At 47.1% G+C, this 17,648-nt stretch overlaps 1 protein-coding gene across 4 annotated transcripts in view; it reads right to left on the bottom strand.

Moving 5' to 3' along the window:
• The window catches only part of MAP2K7 (mitogen-activated protein kinase kinase 7), a 65,356-nt gene extending 49,036 nt beyond the window's left edge, over positions 1-16,320 (bottom strand). For 2 of the 4 annotated variants that reach the window (XM_054012995.1, XM_054012997.1), the window contains exons 1-2: positions 16,184-16,320; positions 2,787-2,834 (exon numbers count right to left, since the gene is read on the bottom strand). In XM_054012995.1, the coding sequence (XP_053868970.1) occupies positions 2,787-2,834; positions 16,184-16,307 (172 nt within the window). In that variant the 5' untranslated portion in view covers positions 16,308-16,320. The remainder of the gene's footprint in view (positions 1-2,786; positions 2,835-16,183) is intronic. The other 2 variants (XM_054012996.1, XM_054012998.1) reach the window with 1 other exon arrangement.
• Positions 16,321-17,648: the final 1,328 nt, after the last annotated feature.

The raw sequence follows: 17,648 nt of genomic DNA, 5'->3' as shown, positions 1-17,648 counted from the left end.
GGAGAGTGTGGCCTAATGCTTAGGGCAGGCCACTGGGAGTCAGGATTCCTGAGTTCTATTTCCATTACTAAGGTTTTAATAACCTTACTGGGCTACTGAGCACCTTGGTGGCAGGGGAGCATTCAAAAAGAAAGAAAAAAAAAAAAGATAGCTGTATAAATAATACAATGAATAGCCATTGGAGAATCTCAAAGCGCTTTACAGTGAATACTTATCTACCTAACACAGGAGGGGAGCCCCAACTCCATTTGAGAGTTGGGAAAAGAGAGGCACAGGGAGGTGAGGGACTTGGCCAGCGTCACCCCAGAGGCCAGGAGCGGAGCCAGGAACAGAACCTAGGGGTCTGGATTCCCAGACTGCCGCCGTAATGGGGGCAAATGGATATTTTCTATACAGATGCTTCGAAAAGACTGTGTCAAAGGTAGGGCGGTCACCAACAGGAGGCTCAGAAATGCTGGTGGGAATCGCCATGGCATCTGAATTTCTGCCTGCTGCAATGAAATCGTGTGTTCATTGCACTGTTTCAGGAGTGGATAGTTCAATGCAATATGTTCAAGGCTGGGAATCAACGAATACTGTATTCTTTTTCTGGCCTAGAAAAGAGACAATTACAATTTTTAAATAAAAATAAATACTATTTCATAGTTCACTGTCTGGGAAATTCTGCAGGGCAAAGTCTATCAGCACAGTGTTACAATTTGATATCGGTGTGTGGGAGAGATGTAAAACACAAGAGAAAAAATTGTCAGACAATCATTGTACATTTAAACTAAACCTTTCATCCTGAAGGATCCCAGAACACTAGACTAACCAGCTGCAAAAAAACCCAACAGTGGGATTGCTTCACCTGCCACTCTCAGGTGCAGCTGACTCTGGGATCAGCACAATAGCCACTTAACAGTGCACAGCAACGCAAATCACTGAAAAAAACAATCCAATGTTGGGATTACTTCACTGACAACAGTCAAAAGAGGTTGAATCTGGGGTGGAACGCAGTGCACAGCATCTCTAAACAAGTTTAGGGCAGGAAGTGAAGAAATCTGTTCCCAAATGCAGCTGCAAGGGGAATTTAGGCAGACTGGATGTAATGAACAGAACTGGAGTCTGGAAACCAGGACTACCCCGCAAATCTCATAAAGAGAACAGGAGATTTTTAATGACCATAAGAAGTCGTAAACTCCTTTCTGTGTGGTCAAGCTCCAGGGTTCAAATATTATGCATCTGGTCCCAAAAATCATGAGACTGGCTTTAAAAAAAAAAAAAAACCACAGGGTTTTTTTAAAAAACACATAAATTATTTTATTCAACATTTTATTTGCTTTCTGATTTATGAGCCTTTAGGAGTCATGTTTTTCAGCTTCTTTCTGCAGCCATGAAGGCTGAAAAATTATTTAAAAAAGAAGAAAGCTGAGATCCTCATGGAATCATATGACTCCAAGAGCTGAGGCTTTAAGAAACACACCCAATAATGTGAGACTCAGGATAAACGTGCAAGAACTGGGGACACGGCCAGACAGGCATTCATCCAGAAGATGGCCACTCTAGCAGCACATCAATGCAGAGATTGTGTTGAGAACTGACTCAGTGAGAAGAGTACCCCCTAATAAGCCACTAACACCACTTCTTGGGTCACCCATCCAAGTACTGACCTGGTTTGGCTCTGTTTAGCTTAGGAGATACAAAAGCCTCTCAGCCCGGATGGTAAAAATTTGGAAGTGCCACTTCACTCCTCTGAGAGTCGGACTCTCGGGGAAGCTCTCTGCTCCAGCCACAGAGATATGGAGGCCCATACAGCTGGAGAGTTGGCTTGTGGTTAAGGCATTAGAGTGGGACTCCCTGTGTGATCTGTGAAATGGTGAGAATAACCCTTCCTTTCACACACACTCAGCTATTTAGACTAAATTCTTCAGGGAAGGGACTCTCGCACCTGTGTGTATGCAGCTCCTGGCACAGTGGGACCTGGATCTCTCAGTTGGAGTTCTCTAATACAGATGATAATCACACTAAGATTCCTCCAGAGGTCCCGGGTGGTTCTTCAAATGGGAATGTAAATGTTTTTTTTTTTTTTTTTTTTTTGGGGGGGGGGGGGTTACGTGGAAGGCAGATAAAAATACCTCCCGCTTTTGTGCTAAGCCACATTTAATTCATGGCTGTGCCGTCGACACAGTATTTAAGCCTTCTCCAGAAATCCAGCCCCTCGTGGCTATCAAGGAGTGTACAGTGCTCGGAGAACAGGGATGTCAGCCCAAATGTCCTGACCGAATTCCAACATGGAAAAATGTTGCCTTCCTAACATTGCTGCGGTAGTTTCAATTGGACACGGGATTCTTCTTCACTTGCTAGCTTACAATGCTGAGAGCACACTGCTGGTGTGTGCTGTTCAAGAGCTGCTGCGTTCCAGCCCAGAAGTGGCTGCGTATCAGTGGTGGAGGCGAGGATTGCCTACCTATAGTGTTTAATACTTACCTGCTTCTGGAATGTGCTTTGAGAGCCTCAGCTGGCAGGTGCGGTGGCCAAAGCTATTCCAGTGGTGGAGGGACAGGAAAGCATGTGGGCAAGCAGAGCCATGTTCCTATGGGAGGCCTTACCTAATGCTGTTCCTAGCTGTGAATGGTCACGTGTGCTCGATCAATGGTGGTGGTAACAAGTGGATATGGGAAAGACGGGGGAGGGAAGGAGGAGACAGACAGGAGGGAAGTCAGACAGGTGGCATTTCTATGCAGTTGAAGGAAGCGTTAAGTAAATGATGCAGGAAATCCAAGCTGCGATGATAAAAAGTTTGGTACCTGCTCGTTGGGACGGAGCGGGAGCAGGGCTTAGAGTGATCACAATAACTGGATTGGGAAAAGGAAGAAAAAAACAACACGATAAATCACAACAGAAACAATCGAGTCATCAAAAGAAATCAAATCATATTCCGGGCGGGGGCGAACTGATTCCAGGGGGAGGGATGGAGAATGGTGAGAAACCAACAGAGGGCGACAGACAAGGTGAAAAATGGGATGCACCATACAGTGATGTACCTCGGAGCCCTGGGCAGCCATTCCCCAAGTGTCTCAAATGTGCAGGCAGCAGCTGTTCCCTTCCCATCTCCTTCCACTGCAGCAAACTCTCTGTAGACCATTCCTCCATGCTGGTGCCCCGGTCTCCCTGCCAACCTACCTGGGCCAAGTCCCTGTTACCTCCCCCCATTTAGTCAGGCATGCTCTGCTCCATCACAGTGCTTGGGCTGCTTACAATCTGGAGGCTCATGATTCCACCTCCTTCCCAACAGAGTCTGCAGAATTAATCTAAATCCAGAAGGAACCATTGTGATCATCTGGTCTGACCCCCTGAACAACAGAGGCCACATTTCACCCACTCAGTCCCGCATCAAGTCCAATAACTTCTGGTTAAGCCAGGGCAGGAGCTTTCAGAAAGATGTCAAATCTTGGAATTATAGACTTCAAGTGACAGAGAACCCACAACAGCCTTTGGTAAATTGTTCCAATGGTTAATTCCACTGCACCTTATTCCTAGTGTGAATTTATCTTTCAGCCACTGGATCAAGCAATGCCTTTGTCTGACAGATTAAAGAGCCCTCTACTATCAAAACTCACCTCCCCACTTACAGACCATGATCAAGCCAACTCCTAATCTTTCTGACGATCTATGAGAGATTGTGCTCATGTCTCTTCCAGACCCTCTTCCCGATTCTGAACCTTTTCCAATTTTCAACATTCTTTTTGAAGTGTGGACATCAGAACTGGATGCAGCATCTGGCAATGTTCTCACTAATACTGTATACTGAGGTAACACCATCTCCCTACTCCTACTTGATATTCTCCTATCTAAAAAGCTAAGGAGCACAATAGCCCTCAGCCACAGCATCGCACTGAGAGCTCATGTTCAGCTGATCATCTCTAATGACCCAGAGTCCTTTTTAGAGACACTGCTTTCCTGGATACAGTCCCCCATGCCATTACGATGACCTACATTCTTTGTTCCTAGGTGTATGATCTTCCATCGGGCTGTACTAAAAACACATGGTGCTCAAATGAGTCCAGCTCACCAAGAGATCCTGACCACTCCGTATAACTGACCTGTCCTTATCACTACTCACCATTAAACCAACCCTTGCGTCAGCTGCAAATTTTCCCAACACACATTTTATCTTCTAGATCACTGACAAATAGCATTGGGCCAGGAACAATTGGGGCCAATAGCACTGGCCCAGGAACATTGGGCCAATTACTTTTGGAGATCTATTTAATACTGGCTGCACTGATTTCATACAGTACCAACATTTTACTTACACAAAGCACAGCAGGGGGCTCACAGATTCCAACGCCAGAAGGGACCGTTGTGATCATCTAGTCTGGCCTCCTGTATAACAGGCCAGAGACCTGCCCCAAAATAATTCTTAGAGCAGAGCTTTTACAAAACCATCCAATCTTGATTTAAAAATCGTCGGTGATGGAGAATCCACCACAACACTTGGTAAATTCTTCCAATGGTTAACTACTCCCATTGGGTAAAATATACACCTTATTTCCAATCTGAATTTGTCTAGCTTCAACTTTGTTCCTGGCTGCTTAAAGCGGTACAGTTGCCTGACAGGATTAAGAGACAGTAGTAGCTCATCACTGAGTTCACCAGGTCAGGAAATTTTGCTTGAGACTCTCTCCGACGGATGTAGGCTAGGCAGGCGTCTGTCAAATCATTCGCTATAATTACAACCCCAGAAGGCATCTGATGCCTGACTTTTCCACCCCTCCCCCAACCTGAACAGAAGTGGCCACCCCCACCTCACATCACCTTTCACTTCCCAGCTCAGTGAGCGTCTTGTAAAAGGAGAATTAAATAAAGTACAGAGAACTGTACAGAATCCAAAACTGGCAGCAGATGCACATGTAGGCACAAAGCATAGCTCTGCTTTGAAGAGCAACTTCACGTACTCCTCAGGCCTGCGTCTGTATATGTGCTGGAGTCCGATCCGCTGACTGAAATAACTAAAATAGAATTTCCCTGCTTTTTACTCCTCCTAGCCCATAGGGAGAGCTGGATTCGCTTCCTTCTTGTGCATCACCAGGATTGTTTAAGTTCCAATCAGTTATGCCTGGACAAATGCACTAAGGGGACAGGAATCACCAAGGGTCACTTGATGCCCAAGAAGGAATGGATCCAGCTTGACTCAGACCCCAGGCTTAGTTTGTAGCACTGGAAATTAAGGGACGGCCACGCCCATCTGACTGGGGACATATAGCCCCCTCCCCCAGGGCCATTTGGACAGTCACTTCTCAGTAGTACTCCAAATGGATGTGACATTTTCAAATAAGAAGGTGAATGTCAGCAGCTCTTTCATGTCTGCCAAAATCATAGTTCAGGGGCTTGAAGCTTCTCCTGCTCTATGGGCAGCAGAAGCCTTAGGGTTAGTTAGGGTTAGTCCCTGACCCAAAGAGCTTACAGTCCAAGATGCAACAAATGCAGCCTTGCCAACTGATCTAACTGCTTTGTAATGTTCCTTCAGGCCCCGCTCTTGGAGTTATGTGTGTACAGGAGAGTCTCCTCTTTCATTTTCAGAAAAGAAAATAAGTTGGGGGGGGGAGGGGGCTAAAAACGTGACCCCCCCTCCTCTTCCCCCAACAGCTCAAAAAACAGAAGGCAAATAAGAAACGTCAAATTCATATTTTTTTCCCAAAGCTCATGTTTTTTATGCCAGTCTCGTGACTGGAGGTGGGGCTGGCCTAGGATTTTTATGGTAGGTGGTACCACAAACCACAAGCTCAAAAAATGGGAATAAGAACCAAGGTTAACATAGGCCAGATGTGGACACAGCTGGAAGGCTCTGTGTTGGTTTGATTTCTTTTATATGTAAATAAGAAATATACAAGATCAAGAGCAAAAATCTCCGCTGGGTTTCTATCTACTGGTTCCAAGGCCGGAAGGCACCACTGTGATCATGTAGTCTGACCTCCTATATAACACAGGCCACAGAACTGCCCCAAAATAATTCCTTTTGAAGTAGAACTGATCTTTTAAACAAACAGCCAATCTTGATTTTAAATTGCCAGTGATGGAGAAATACAAGAAAGAAAGAAAATAAATGGAATGAAAGAAAATAATGCAAACCCAGGCAAGATTAGTCCAACCTAGAGGCCAACCACCCACTAGACGGCAGGGATGTCATGACCAGGCTCGGCTTACGGGAAGAACAAGCCATGAACAGGAATGAATGGTAATGCTGTACTAATCCCAGTGTCTGCAAAGATGCTCTGGGATTAAAAGAAGAAAAAGTGATGGAGAATCCACCACAGCCCTTGATAAGTTGGTCCAATGGTTAATTACCCTCACTGTTAAAAAATCTACACCTTATGCATGTTATACCTTTGTCTGCTAGACTGAAGAGCCCATCATCAAATATTTGTTGCCGATGTAGATACTTACAGACTGTGATCAAGTCACCCCTTAACCTTATGTTTGTTAAACTAAATAGATCGAGCTCCTTGAATCTATCAGCTGGCATTTTCCTGTAGGCATCTCTGGATCTCAAGGAGGAATCTGAAGCAAAACAGGATTTGCAGACAAGTTTAGAGGGGATGTACCATGCCTAGGAGGATCAAAAATGTTTGTGGGACAAGTGTTCAAATCAACCTTTTAAGCTCCTCCTTTCATCCCCCCCCCCCCCCCATCCCACCCCCATTTCTTCACTTGCAGCGTCTAGTAACAGACCCTGCCACTTTCAATCCATTAGAAGAAGTATGTCCAGGGCAAATTGCTTCAATCATTTCTTTGAACTGTTCATTTTGTGTGAAGTATTACTAGCACAAAAGAAGATTCTCTGCCATTCAATAGTTGTTATGCCATAATCACTCACTGATCTTCGTCCTTGTCCCAAACGGCAAACTAAGACCACTTGTGAATGAAGAGAGCAGGGACTTACACAATCACTGTGGCTACGTCTTGACAACAGCAACCTCAAAAAATGCCTTGCTTCAGGATCAAGCTCACCTATGTTTTGTTCATCCATTTCAATAGCAAGAGTTTCATTCAATGGGACATTTGATCTTAAATCCGAAGAAACCAATTTTCTAGTCTTTTAGAGATGGGCACAAATCCCTTCTCTCTTGTTGCTCAACAACTCTTGGCAATGTTCACACTTTATTTCAGAAGAATGATCAAATGTTGTGATTTCAGCCAATTTTGATTGCTTGCTTTCTACCCTTTCCTTCAATACTAGGCAGGTCCAGTCAGAAAAACTCAGGATGATGGCTACAGCATCCATTTGCAGCACTGATAAGTGGCTTTCACATTTATGACAGAATAAGAATAACCTGGAACAGTCTTTAAATAGGAGTAAAGGAAGCTAACTACCTAATTCGTTTTAAGATGGAGCTTGATGAATTTATGAACAGGATGATATGCTGGGGTTGCTTGTGACAGTAGGAGACTGGACTTCTGGAACCAGGAGGACCCTTCCAGTCCTATACTCCTAAACCACCCTCAACCTGAATTCAGCACTGACGACAGAGGAAGTAAGAGGAGCTGGCTAGCTTCATACAGAACCACATCATCAGATCCACCTCCCTGCAGTTCCTAGAGTCTAATAAACCAAAATCCACTAACAGTTCACTCCCATCTCATCAATATCCCCTGAGTCCACCACTAGGCCCACCCCTTCAACCACTCCACCCATTCTCCTTTCCCTTGTATGTTTCTTGACAGATAATTCGCCACTTGTTTCTTAATAGATCTAATAAGTCTCTTAATGTTCTCACAGCTTCCCTTTAAAATAGCGACATTTTTCCTTTACAGAAAGCAATCGGAGCCTGATGTTTCAAAATATCTTCCTCACTGATGCTAGGTTCAGAGAAATACTTCACAGGGAAAATGCTGTTTAAAAAAAAATGAAAAAAAACTAAAACACCCAAGAAATTCACTGGGCTAAATTGGTTTTTGTTTTCTGGTTTCTTCACAAGAGCACATTTCTCTCTCGTTTACTCAATTTAACCCAACAGCAGAAGGAAATATCCCAGTGGCAAGTCTGTTTTAGATTGTGAAGTTACATGGGAGGGGTGAGTCTCTGGTGTGCTCCACCCACCACCTGCAAACTGGTCACAGAATTCAGGCCCTGCAGCTTTAAGAAAGATCTCAGCTGAGGAAGGAGAAATAGAAAACTGAACTCAGCACAGGGTGGTTTAATAAGCCCTTCAATACTGGATTTAGTTAAAATGCAGCAATCTACACATCCTTCCATTAAGATTTGAGCTTGATCCTATAAGTCTCCCTTTACTGAAGTGCGCAGTCCTGCTGTCTTCAATGGGATTACTCACCCGAGTGCAGGCTGCAGGATTAGACCCAGCAAGTTACTTTTGTTCACCTTCAAGCACAGACCGTGCTCCACAGGCAACAAAGCTTTCCAGAACCAACCTGCTGGGCAGCTAAGAAGTATCAGCTTCAACTAAGGCTATAGGATGCAGGTGGCTGTAGCAGCAAGCCTCCTATTCAGGCCTCCGCCACAGTGCATGCAGTTAAATCTACCATTTCTTCAAGAGTCTCAAGGCTATCTGAGAAGAAAGACAACACAAATAGAGCAACCAAAAAGCATAGTCACCTCTGGGGGAGTCTCTCATAAGACTGATCAGCATTGTGCAAACTATCCCAGGCAACACTGCTCTTGGGGGTGGCAGACATCATTTCAACAGTCACACATGAGCTGTTCACAACTCTCTTTGATTCGTTTAGCCCAAATATTAAGAGGCAGCATTTCTGCCAGAAGCTATTGATGCACAGCCTGCACGAGTCACCAGAGGGCAATGCCGATGGGCCAAACATCTCTCAATCCTGGTTTCACAGCATGGAATCTCAGTGATCTCTGTGGACAGCATCAGTATCCCAGAGCCCTCTAACTGGAGCGGACAGATTCCCTTAGGTTGTTATTCACTGGACACTATTTCACAGAGTTTAAGGCCAGAAGAGGCCAATTCAAACCTCTAGTCTGATCTTTTTGCCTAACACAGGCCATTAAATTCCATCCAGTTACTTCCTGTAATCAGGGCCGGCTCTAACTTTTTTGCTGCCCCAAGCAGCAAAAAAAAGCACCGCCCCGCCGAGCCCCCCCTGCCGAGCGCTGTGCCCCGCGCCGCCGGAACTCCCCCCCACCCCCCCAGCGCCGCTGGAACCCCGAGCGCCGCACCGCCCCCCCCCCCCCCCCCGCCAAACTCCCCCCCCCGAACACCGCACCGCCGGAGCGCCCCCCGCGGAATGCCGCGCTGCCCCCCACCACCCCAAGATTGGCCGCCCCTTACCAGGTGCCGCCCCAAGCATGTGCTTGGTTGCCTGGTGCCTGGAGTCGGCCCTGCCTGTAATGAACTCAATACCTTGGGTTAGACTAAAGCATTTCAGTCCTCAGGTGACTAAACTGTTGTGTGCCACAGGCAGAGAATAGGCAAGACCAAGGTGCTACCAGGGAATTAGGTGAGACATGCCCAGATGATCCCAGCAGACAATCCACATTCTGTCCAGCTGAGAAAGGTGAAAAAAAGGCCAAGGTTCCTATCAGAGGATTCAATTGTGTAGCCTGGTAACAATACAATGAAGGGAGAAAGAGGGTTTGCCTGCCAGAGGGGAGGAGGAATTCAAGTGATACACAGCAGCCATGAGGTGAAACAGAAGAAGATTTAGCTTGATTGGTGGGAGGACAACTTCCCAACAAGAAGAGCTATTAGACTGTAAAAGGGTCTTGAGGAAAGCAGCAGAAGCCCCAAATTTGGGACATTTAAAATGAAATTTAGCGAAATACCACAAGGAACAATCCCCCACTGGCCTCCCTAGGGTGTTGGAAATTTTTCCATGTGTGACCTAGCAAAGCTCTTTCATCTCTAAGGCACTGATCCATTCAAGGGACTCCATACAGGCATAAGAGCCTACTCATACAGATCTTTTTAAGAACATAAGAACAGCCATACTGGGTCAGACCAATGGTCCATCTGGCCCAGTATCCTGTCTTCTGACAATGGCTGGTGCAAAATGCTTCAGAGGGAATGAACAGAACAGGGCAATTACTGAGTGATCCATCCCCAGTCATTCGTCCCAGCTTCTGAGAGTCAGAGGCTTTGGGACACCCAGAGCATGGGGTTTTGTCCCTGACCATTTTGGCTAATAGCCATTCATGGACCTATCCTCCATGAACTTATGGAATTTTTTTTTTTTTACCCCAGTTATACTTTTGACCTTCATAACAGCCCCGGAAATGAGTTCCACAGTCTGACTGTACGTTGTGTGAAGAAGTACTTTCTTACGTTTGTTTTAAACTTGCTGCCTATTAATTTCATCAGGTGACCCCGGTTCTTGTGTTATGTGAAAGAGTAAATAACATTTCCTTGGTCACTTTCTCCATACCATTCCTGGTTTTATAGATCTCTATCAGATCCCTCTTTACTTATCTCTTTTATAAGCGGAACAGTCCCCAATCTTTTTTAATCTCTCCCATACAGAACCTGTTCCATACTCCTAATAATTTTTCTTGCCCTTCTTTTGATGCGTCAGGTTGTAAGATACCACAGGCAATGCGCTGATTACAAAATGGGACTGTCATTTGTTCGATTTAAAGAGACAACAGCAGGACAAGAGTCATCCGGTTCTGGATTCCTGACGAACACCTGAGATCATTAAAGGCTATTTTTGCTTTCCAACACTTGCGCCTCCGCAATTTGGCACAAACTGAAGTTCAGACTGGTCAGTTTCACTTTTGTTTGTAGTTGGTTTCACTTTTCGGTTCTTAGGTTGTGAGTTCAATCCTTGAGGGGGTCACTTAAGGAACTGGGGCAAAATCAGTACTTGGGTCCTGCTAGTGAAGGCCGGGGGCTGGACTCGATGACCTTTCAAGGTCCCTTCCAGTTCTAGGAGATGGGATATCTCCATTAATTTATTATTTATGATAAACTCTTCAGGGCAGAGTACACTATGTGTATGAACAGAAACCAACACCATGAGGCCCCTTTCTGGATTAGGGCATATCGGTACCACTCGAATATAAATAATACCCTAAAAATTGTCATCTGGTAAATAAGCTCATTTCTTTCTTTGTCACTAACGCTACCAGAGCTTATAACAAGTGAGATGATTTTTAAAGTCCTATTTACTTGTCACTATTTATGCTGATTGTTTTCGTATTTAACTCAACCTGAGCAATGAAAAGGCAACTACAGCCTGTGTCACTCGCAGATTCTCAGCCTTGGGTTGCAGACACTCCATGTTTAGACATGAGAGTGCAATTTTAAGCCAAACACTGTGCTGTTTTTACAAAACTGAATTAGAAACCAAATCAGTTTTCTTTATTCCTTCAGACTCTCCCTCGTTACTGTGCCAGCTCAATCCACTAGCATGGCTGTCGTCCAGAACCAATCTGGACAACTGTTCCGGATACTAACCCTTCAGTGGACAGATCAGCATTCTAGCAGGGTTCTAGAATTCCCAGGATATGAAGCTTTCTTGAACTGCGGATCAATAATGGCAAATCAACAGTGTCCAGACATGGATGCACCTATTGCCTGTGTTAAGTGGGCTTCCTGAGAGCCCTTTAGACATTTCCATGAAAACCCCCTTTGCTGAGCTTCTCAAATAAGCACAACTGTGATTCCCTATCTCAGCATTTCCAGTTCCCTCACATAACAAACCAAGAGAGCCAAGACGAGCACCAACTGGCCAGCACCAGGGCCTGAGCTTAGCAGCCTGCCCACCCTCGTTACTGATTTTCAATACCAGGGAAGCAACATGTCAATGAGCTTCAAAAAGGCAGGACACAGCAGAGCCTTCCTGCTCTTCCAGCCCAACAGATGAATTAAAGGAAGCTAGGCAGCCTGGGCAGTAAGGCCAGAGATCTCTGAGGAGGCAGTTGGTGGGTTGTTTCTTTTGGGGCAACAGAATGGTGGGAGCAAGGAGGAAGTGAGCAGCTAAGACAAGCACAGATTTCACTAAAGGATTTGGTCCTTTCTCCAAGCAGGATAAAAGCCCCAATAGGGTGCTTCTCATCTATACTCATTGGGGCCCAAATGCAAGATTGCTTCCTACAGTACATTCTCCAAGACTCTGTCCAACCTAGTGTAAATGTCAAGGGGACATCTACCATATTTCCTTGGTGAGACCGTTGCACAGGCTAGTACACTGGTTCTCAACCAGGGTTTCGTGTACCCCTGGGGATACGCAGCGGTCTTCCAGGGGGTACATCAGCTCATCTAGATATCTGCCTAGGTTTACAACAGGCTACATAAAAAGCACTAGCAAAGTCAGTACAAACTAAAATTTCATACACTGACTTGTTTATACTGCACTATGTACACTATACACTGAACTGTAAGTATAATATTTATATTCCAGTTGATTTATTTTATAAGTACACCCCTACCTCGATATAATACGACCCGATATAACACGAATTCAGATATAACGCAGTAAAGCAGTGCTCCGGGGGGGGCAGGGCTGCGCACTCCGGTGGATCAAAGCAAGTTCAATATAACGCAGTTTTCACCTATAACGCGGTAAGATTTTTTGGTTCCCGAGGACAGTGTTATATCGAGGTAGAGGTGTATATTGTAAAAATGAGCTCAGTGGTTTGAGCATTGGCCTGCTAAACCCAGGGTTGTGAGTTCAATCCTTGAGGGGGCCACTTACGGATCTGGGGCAAAATCAGTACTTGGTCTTGCTAGTGAAGGCAGGGGGCTGGACTTGATGACCTTTCAGGGTCCCTTCCAGTTCTATGATATAGGTATAAGTCAGCAATTTGTCAGTAATAGCATGCTGTGATACTTTTGTATTTTTATGTGTGATTTTGTAAATAAGTAGTTTTTAAGTGAGGTGAAACTTGGGAGTACGCAAGACAAATCAGACTCCTGAAATGGGTACAATAGGGTTGAGAGCCATTGGGCTAGTAAATCTCACAGGCAGGAAGTCTTCCCTTAACATTCAGTCTATTCCTTCAAGTCATGTCCTGTTGAAGCATCCTAAATAATCTTTCTTCTTGGTACCTACACCCTTCAAGTCCTTATAGACTCACGAGCCCATTCCTTAACTGTGGTCTTGCAAAAAATGAGCAATACTTTCTACTGAGTATTCTGACTTCTATAGATGTCAAAAGGCTTGACAAAAAGGATTATTTTCATCCTCATTTTACAGCTGGGGCAACTGAAGTATGGAGAAATGACTTGCCCAGCGTAACACAGTAAACCAGGTTTAGAACCCAGGAGTCCTCAACTGTTGGAGCCTAGGCCTAAGCATCTAAACATCAGTGCCCCCGTTAAATGAGATGATATCTAAGATGAACACCTATCACCTCACCACAGCATGGATCTTTTTATACAAGAGCTGAACTAGCCCTGGTCAACTTGAGTTGGATGGAACCATTTTTGACCAAATGAACTTTCATCAAAGCTCAAACATTTTGCAGAGATGTATTGGTTTTGACAATCACCTGGAAGATTTTTTGGTCCAGGACTTGAAAGACAGAGACCCTCACACTCTATAGCCAGATGGCTAGAGCACCGGCCTGGGAAACCCAGGTTCAAGTCCTCACTCTGCCTGATTTAGAATGATCGGGGATGAAGAATTCTGCTCTGTATCAGGTAGAGCAGGAACTAGAACACGGGTCTCCCACATTCCAGCCCAGTGCCCTAACCACCAAGCTATATAGCATGAGACACCCACAACCTTCTCCCTCGCCCCCTACCTATGTGGGCCCAAAAACCTCCCTGAATAGAAAACCGCAACTTTTGATCCAAAACCAGACATATCAACAATTTCATGTTCACAAAAGCGTTGGAAAGGCTTTGCTTGTGTTCCAACATGGAACGAAAATAAATTTCAAAAGATGCCACAACACGGAATCGTTGCCCTCCTGACACTACAGCCATCTACACTCCAAACTATGCTTACTGCCGACAGCGAGTATGACGTTCCAAGGTAACAAGTGTCGTCAGTTGCTATTGAAGCAATGGGAATCCAGGATGCTCACCGCCTTTCTCTGTCTCACAGTCCCTAAGAGAAAGCGTTAAAATCTCTCCCTCAAACACAGTCCATATTTAGTGCATATGGATCAGCCTTTGAAAATTCTACTTGCCCTTGGCAAGTAGATAGTTGATTCTTGATCATCATCATGGTAAAACTGAGCAAGTAGATTGCGTTACTAGACAGTAAATTCCTATGATTATTTTCTGAGGCTGGTATCGATCAGCTTAAAATTAATTTATTCGTCTTTTGGCTTAAAACAAAACTCACTCAGGATAGCACCCAGCCAATGGACAGTTTCAAGGTGGTAACTACACAACTAATTGGGGAGATGAGACACCAATTCTGTGCCATGGAGGAAAAGAAGCGAAGCAGCTGCTAAGAGCCTGCTTGACAAGTAACTTTTGAAAACTCATCCCCTTGCAATCACTCTCCAGAAATTATTGCCTGATAGGTAACTGGGCCAGCAGCAGAATCTAGTACTCCCAAGGCTTGTTGTGAGCACATAATTATATGATCATGTAACCATCATTTAATTACACAATCCTCTTTCTAATAATTTAAAAAGCTCTCATCACAATATCTGAGCTGCTCACACTCATTAAGGGACTTTACCCTCATAGAAGCCCTGTCATGTAGGGTGGTATTATTCACATATTACAGATAGGAGACTGAGGCACTAGGTAGATTAAGTGACTCAAGGTCTGTGTCTAAGGCAGTAATTGAACTCAGGTCTACCAAGTCCTAGTCCACTGCCTTATTCGCTATTAGAACATGCTTCCTACCCTCATTCCTTCACACGAGGCTTCAGAGGTAAAACCACTGTTCTTCCTCTCTAGCTGACTAGCCTGAACCCAAGGCAGAAAGGACACACCAACATTTCCACATCTAACTATCTCACATGATTATACAACTGATTGACAATTGCCTTTTGGTAGCCTCAAGTGTGCCACAAGTCAGTTTGCACACACACACACACACACTTGCCACATGCTGCAAGCCTAGCTGAGGTGCCAGATGACAGGATAAGAAGAGACTGGCATTTCCACCCAAATCACTGCATGCTCAGAACATTAAAAATCAGACTCTAACCCACCCATAAAGATCATCTAACTTATTCCCACACCCACCAATTCAGAGTCTTGCACACATATCCTTTCCTATGGCCTCAGTAGATGACCACCCCAAAAGCACTTTCATCATTAATGTTGACAGGTCACATATGCTGAACCCCTCATCCTGTCTTCAAACAAATGGGATGCCACATACCAGGCAACCTGATCAACTCAACTCTCTCCTCACTCATCCTGCATAGCCAATGGTCTCTCCCTTCTCCTCCTCGTATATGCCTGGTGGTAAGGGGCAACCCCGATTCTTGTCATCTCTACCTGAACATCCCTCTCCCACACACACAGCAAGCAGCAATCCCTGCTGTACTGTACCCCATGCCTCTTGGGGAGGTCCTTATTCACCTCACCATTCCTTGTTCTCCCAGAATATGGAGAGACTCACGATCATCCTTCCACCTCTCATCCCCCCCAACCCGATTGTGATCCCAGTCCCACCTATTCTCCTCCTTCCATTACAAACAAAACTGTCACAAAGAGTGGGGTCCCCTCTGCTGGTCTCACACCCTTCTCCCCTTCATCATGGCCCACTATGCTGCCCAACTCCAAAAAACAACCTCTTCAGCCTAGATCCCTCCTTTTCCCTAGAACAGTCCCTTCCCCCGCACCCCAACTGCAGGCCCACCTCCCTCAGATTCCCATCCCCGCCCCACCCAGGGCCCTCCCTATCCCCCTTCTACAACCCCCCAACTCCTCCCCCCAAAGACTCACCTTGCCCCCTTTCCCCACACAGATCACTGTGGCCAGTGGCTACTCTCTCACCCCCTCTCCCCCCACCTGTCATCCCAAAGGCCTCTCACAGGCCTCAATCCCTAAATCCCGCCCCTCCCTACCTAACCCCCATTTAGACCCTTCTCCTCCAGAGCCCCAGTCTTCAAGCGCCCCCTCCCACGGGGCCCGCTACCCCCACCCTTAGACCTCAGACTCCTCACCTCGCGCTCCTGTCATCCCGAGGTCCCTCCCCCTCCCAGACCCCCAGAGCTCAGACCCCTCCCCTGCCAACCTCGCCCCCCTCAGGCCCCGCCCCGGGGCCCCTGTCATCCCCCAGGGCCCCTCCTCTCGCGGCCCCCCCTTACTGGGCCGGGCCCGGGCTGGGCTGATCTCCAGGTTCAGGTCGATCTTCCGCCGGGCCTCCCGGTTCTCCTGCTTCAGCTTGGCCTCCAGGCGGGACAGCTTCTGCTCCAGCGAGGACGCCGCCATCTTCCCCCCGGAGCCAGCGCCGCCTCGCAGCCAGAATACACAAACACGCGCTGCGCAGGCGCGGCATGAGCCCGCCGAGCCGCCGTACCTTCTGGCGAGCCACGCTGCGCAGGCGCGAGATTGAACCAGCTGTGCCGCCGTAATCCCGCCACACACCCACCGCTTCCGAGAGGCGTTTGTACGCATGCGTCCACGCCCAGCTCTCCACCAGTGCCCCCTGCCCGTTGAGGCGAGGCCCTCGGACTGAAAAGGGACCGCATGCGCCGTGATGATCACGTAGCGTCACCTGCTGGCAAAGTTATCGCACTGCAGGACCCGCTAAAGTGTAATACACATGCGCATAGCGTCCATGGCCCCCGACGGCAATAACCCTTCGGAGACTCCGCTGCGCATACTGGTGCCCTCTTGTGTTTGTTTGTGGGTATTTCAGCCTGCTCAGCCTGTCTCGGGCAACTCTTAATGCGCATGCGCTCCCAGCTAGCTGGTTGGAGACTCCAGGGCCTGGGTTTTAGGGAGACCCTCCAACTCTACCCCCCCCAACGGGAATCCTGCCCCTCCCTCCAACTCCCCCAGCATGGGGAACCTGCCTCTCCCCCAACACTCCCTAGTCTAGCAGTTGTGCCTCCCCCTAACAACCATCTGGTCTGGGAGTCCTGGGGACTCCCTGTCGGTCCCCAGTCTGCTGACTCCTGGGGAACCCCTGTGAAAATCCCCCCCATTCAGGGGCCACCCAGCTCCACTGAGTCAGGGAGCTGGGCTCCAAATAAACCTTGTGTCCCGCCAGCAGAATGGCGAGAGAGAGCGACAGTGCACTCACAGCCTTGCACAGGGCCCCAAAACCAGGGCCCGGCTGGAGCAGACCAGGCTAAGAGGGGCTGGGGCCTAGTAAACCTTGGGATAGAGCAGGCTGAGCTGCACCAGACTGGGGATGTGCTCACCCCCGGGGGGCACTATGGTGCTTTCATCCGACAGAGAGACGGACGTGATTGCAGAAGGGGGTGGATGGTGGAAGAAATGGATCCAAAACTCACAGCAGGATAGGAATGAGGCATCTGCTCTGAGCGGGATGGCCCAGCCAGCTGCCTGATGCTTCCAGTGCACCCATGTGTGGGCCCGGCGGCATCTGATTGCGCTAGTTAAAAATGTGGCATCTCCCTCAAAGGAGCCACAGAAAGTTCTAGCTGGGGCTGGTTGTCCCATCAAGAGCCAGATTTTCAGAAGAACTTGGGGCCAGATTTCACTGCTCCCTCACCCAAAATGGATTTTCCCTCACCCCCCCTTGTGGGGCTCACCCCCCCTCCCCCCGCATAGGGGCTAATTCTCCCCTGGAGCCTACTCACC

This window comes from Malaclemys terrapin, chromosome 23 (genome assembly GCF_027887155.1).
Source record: "Malaclemys terrapin pileata isolate rMalTer1 chromosome 23, rMalTer1.hap1, whole genome shotgun sequence".
NCBI classification, from domain to species: Eukaryota; Metazoa; Chordata; order Testudines; family Emydidae; genus Malaclemys; species Malaclemys terrapin.
This window is presented reverse-complemented; position numbering and strand designations above follow the sequence as displayed.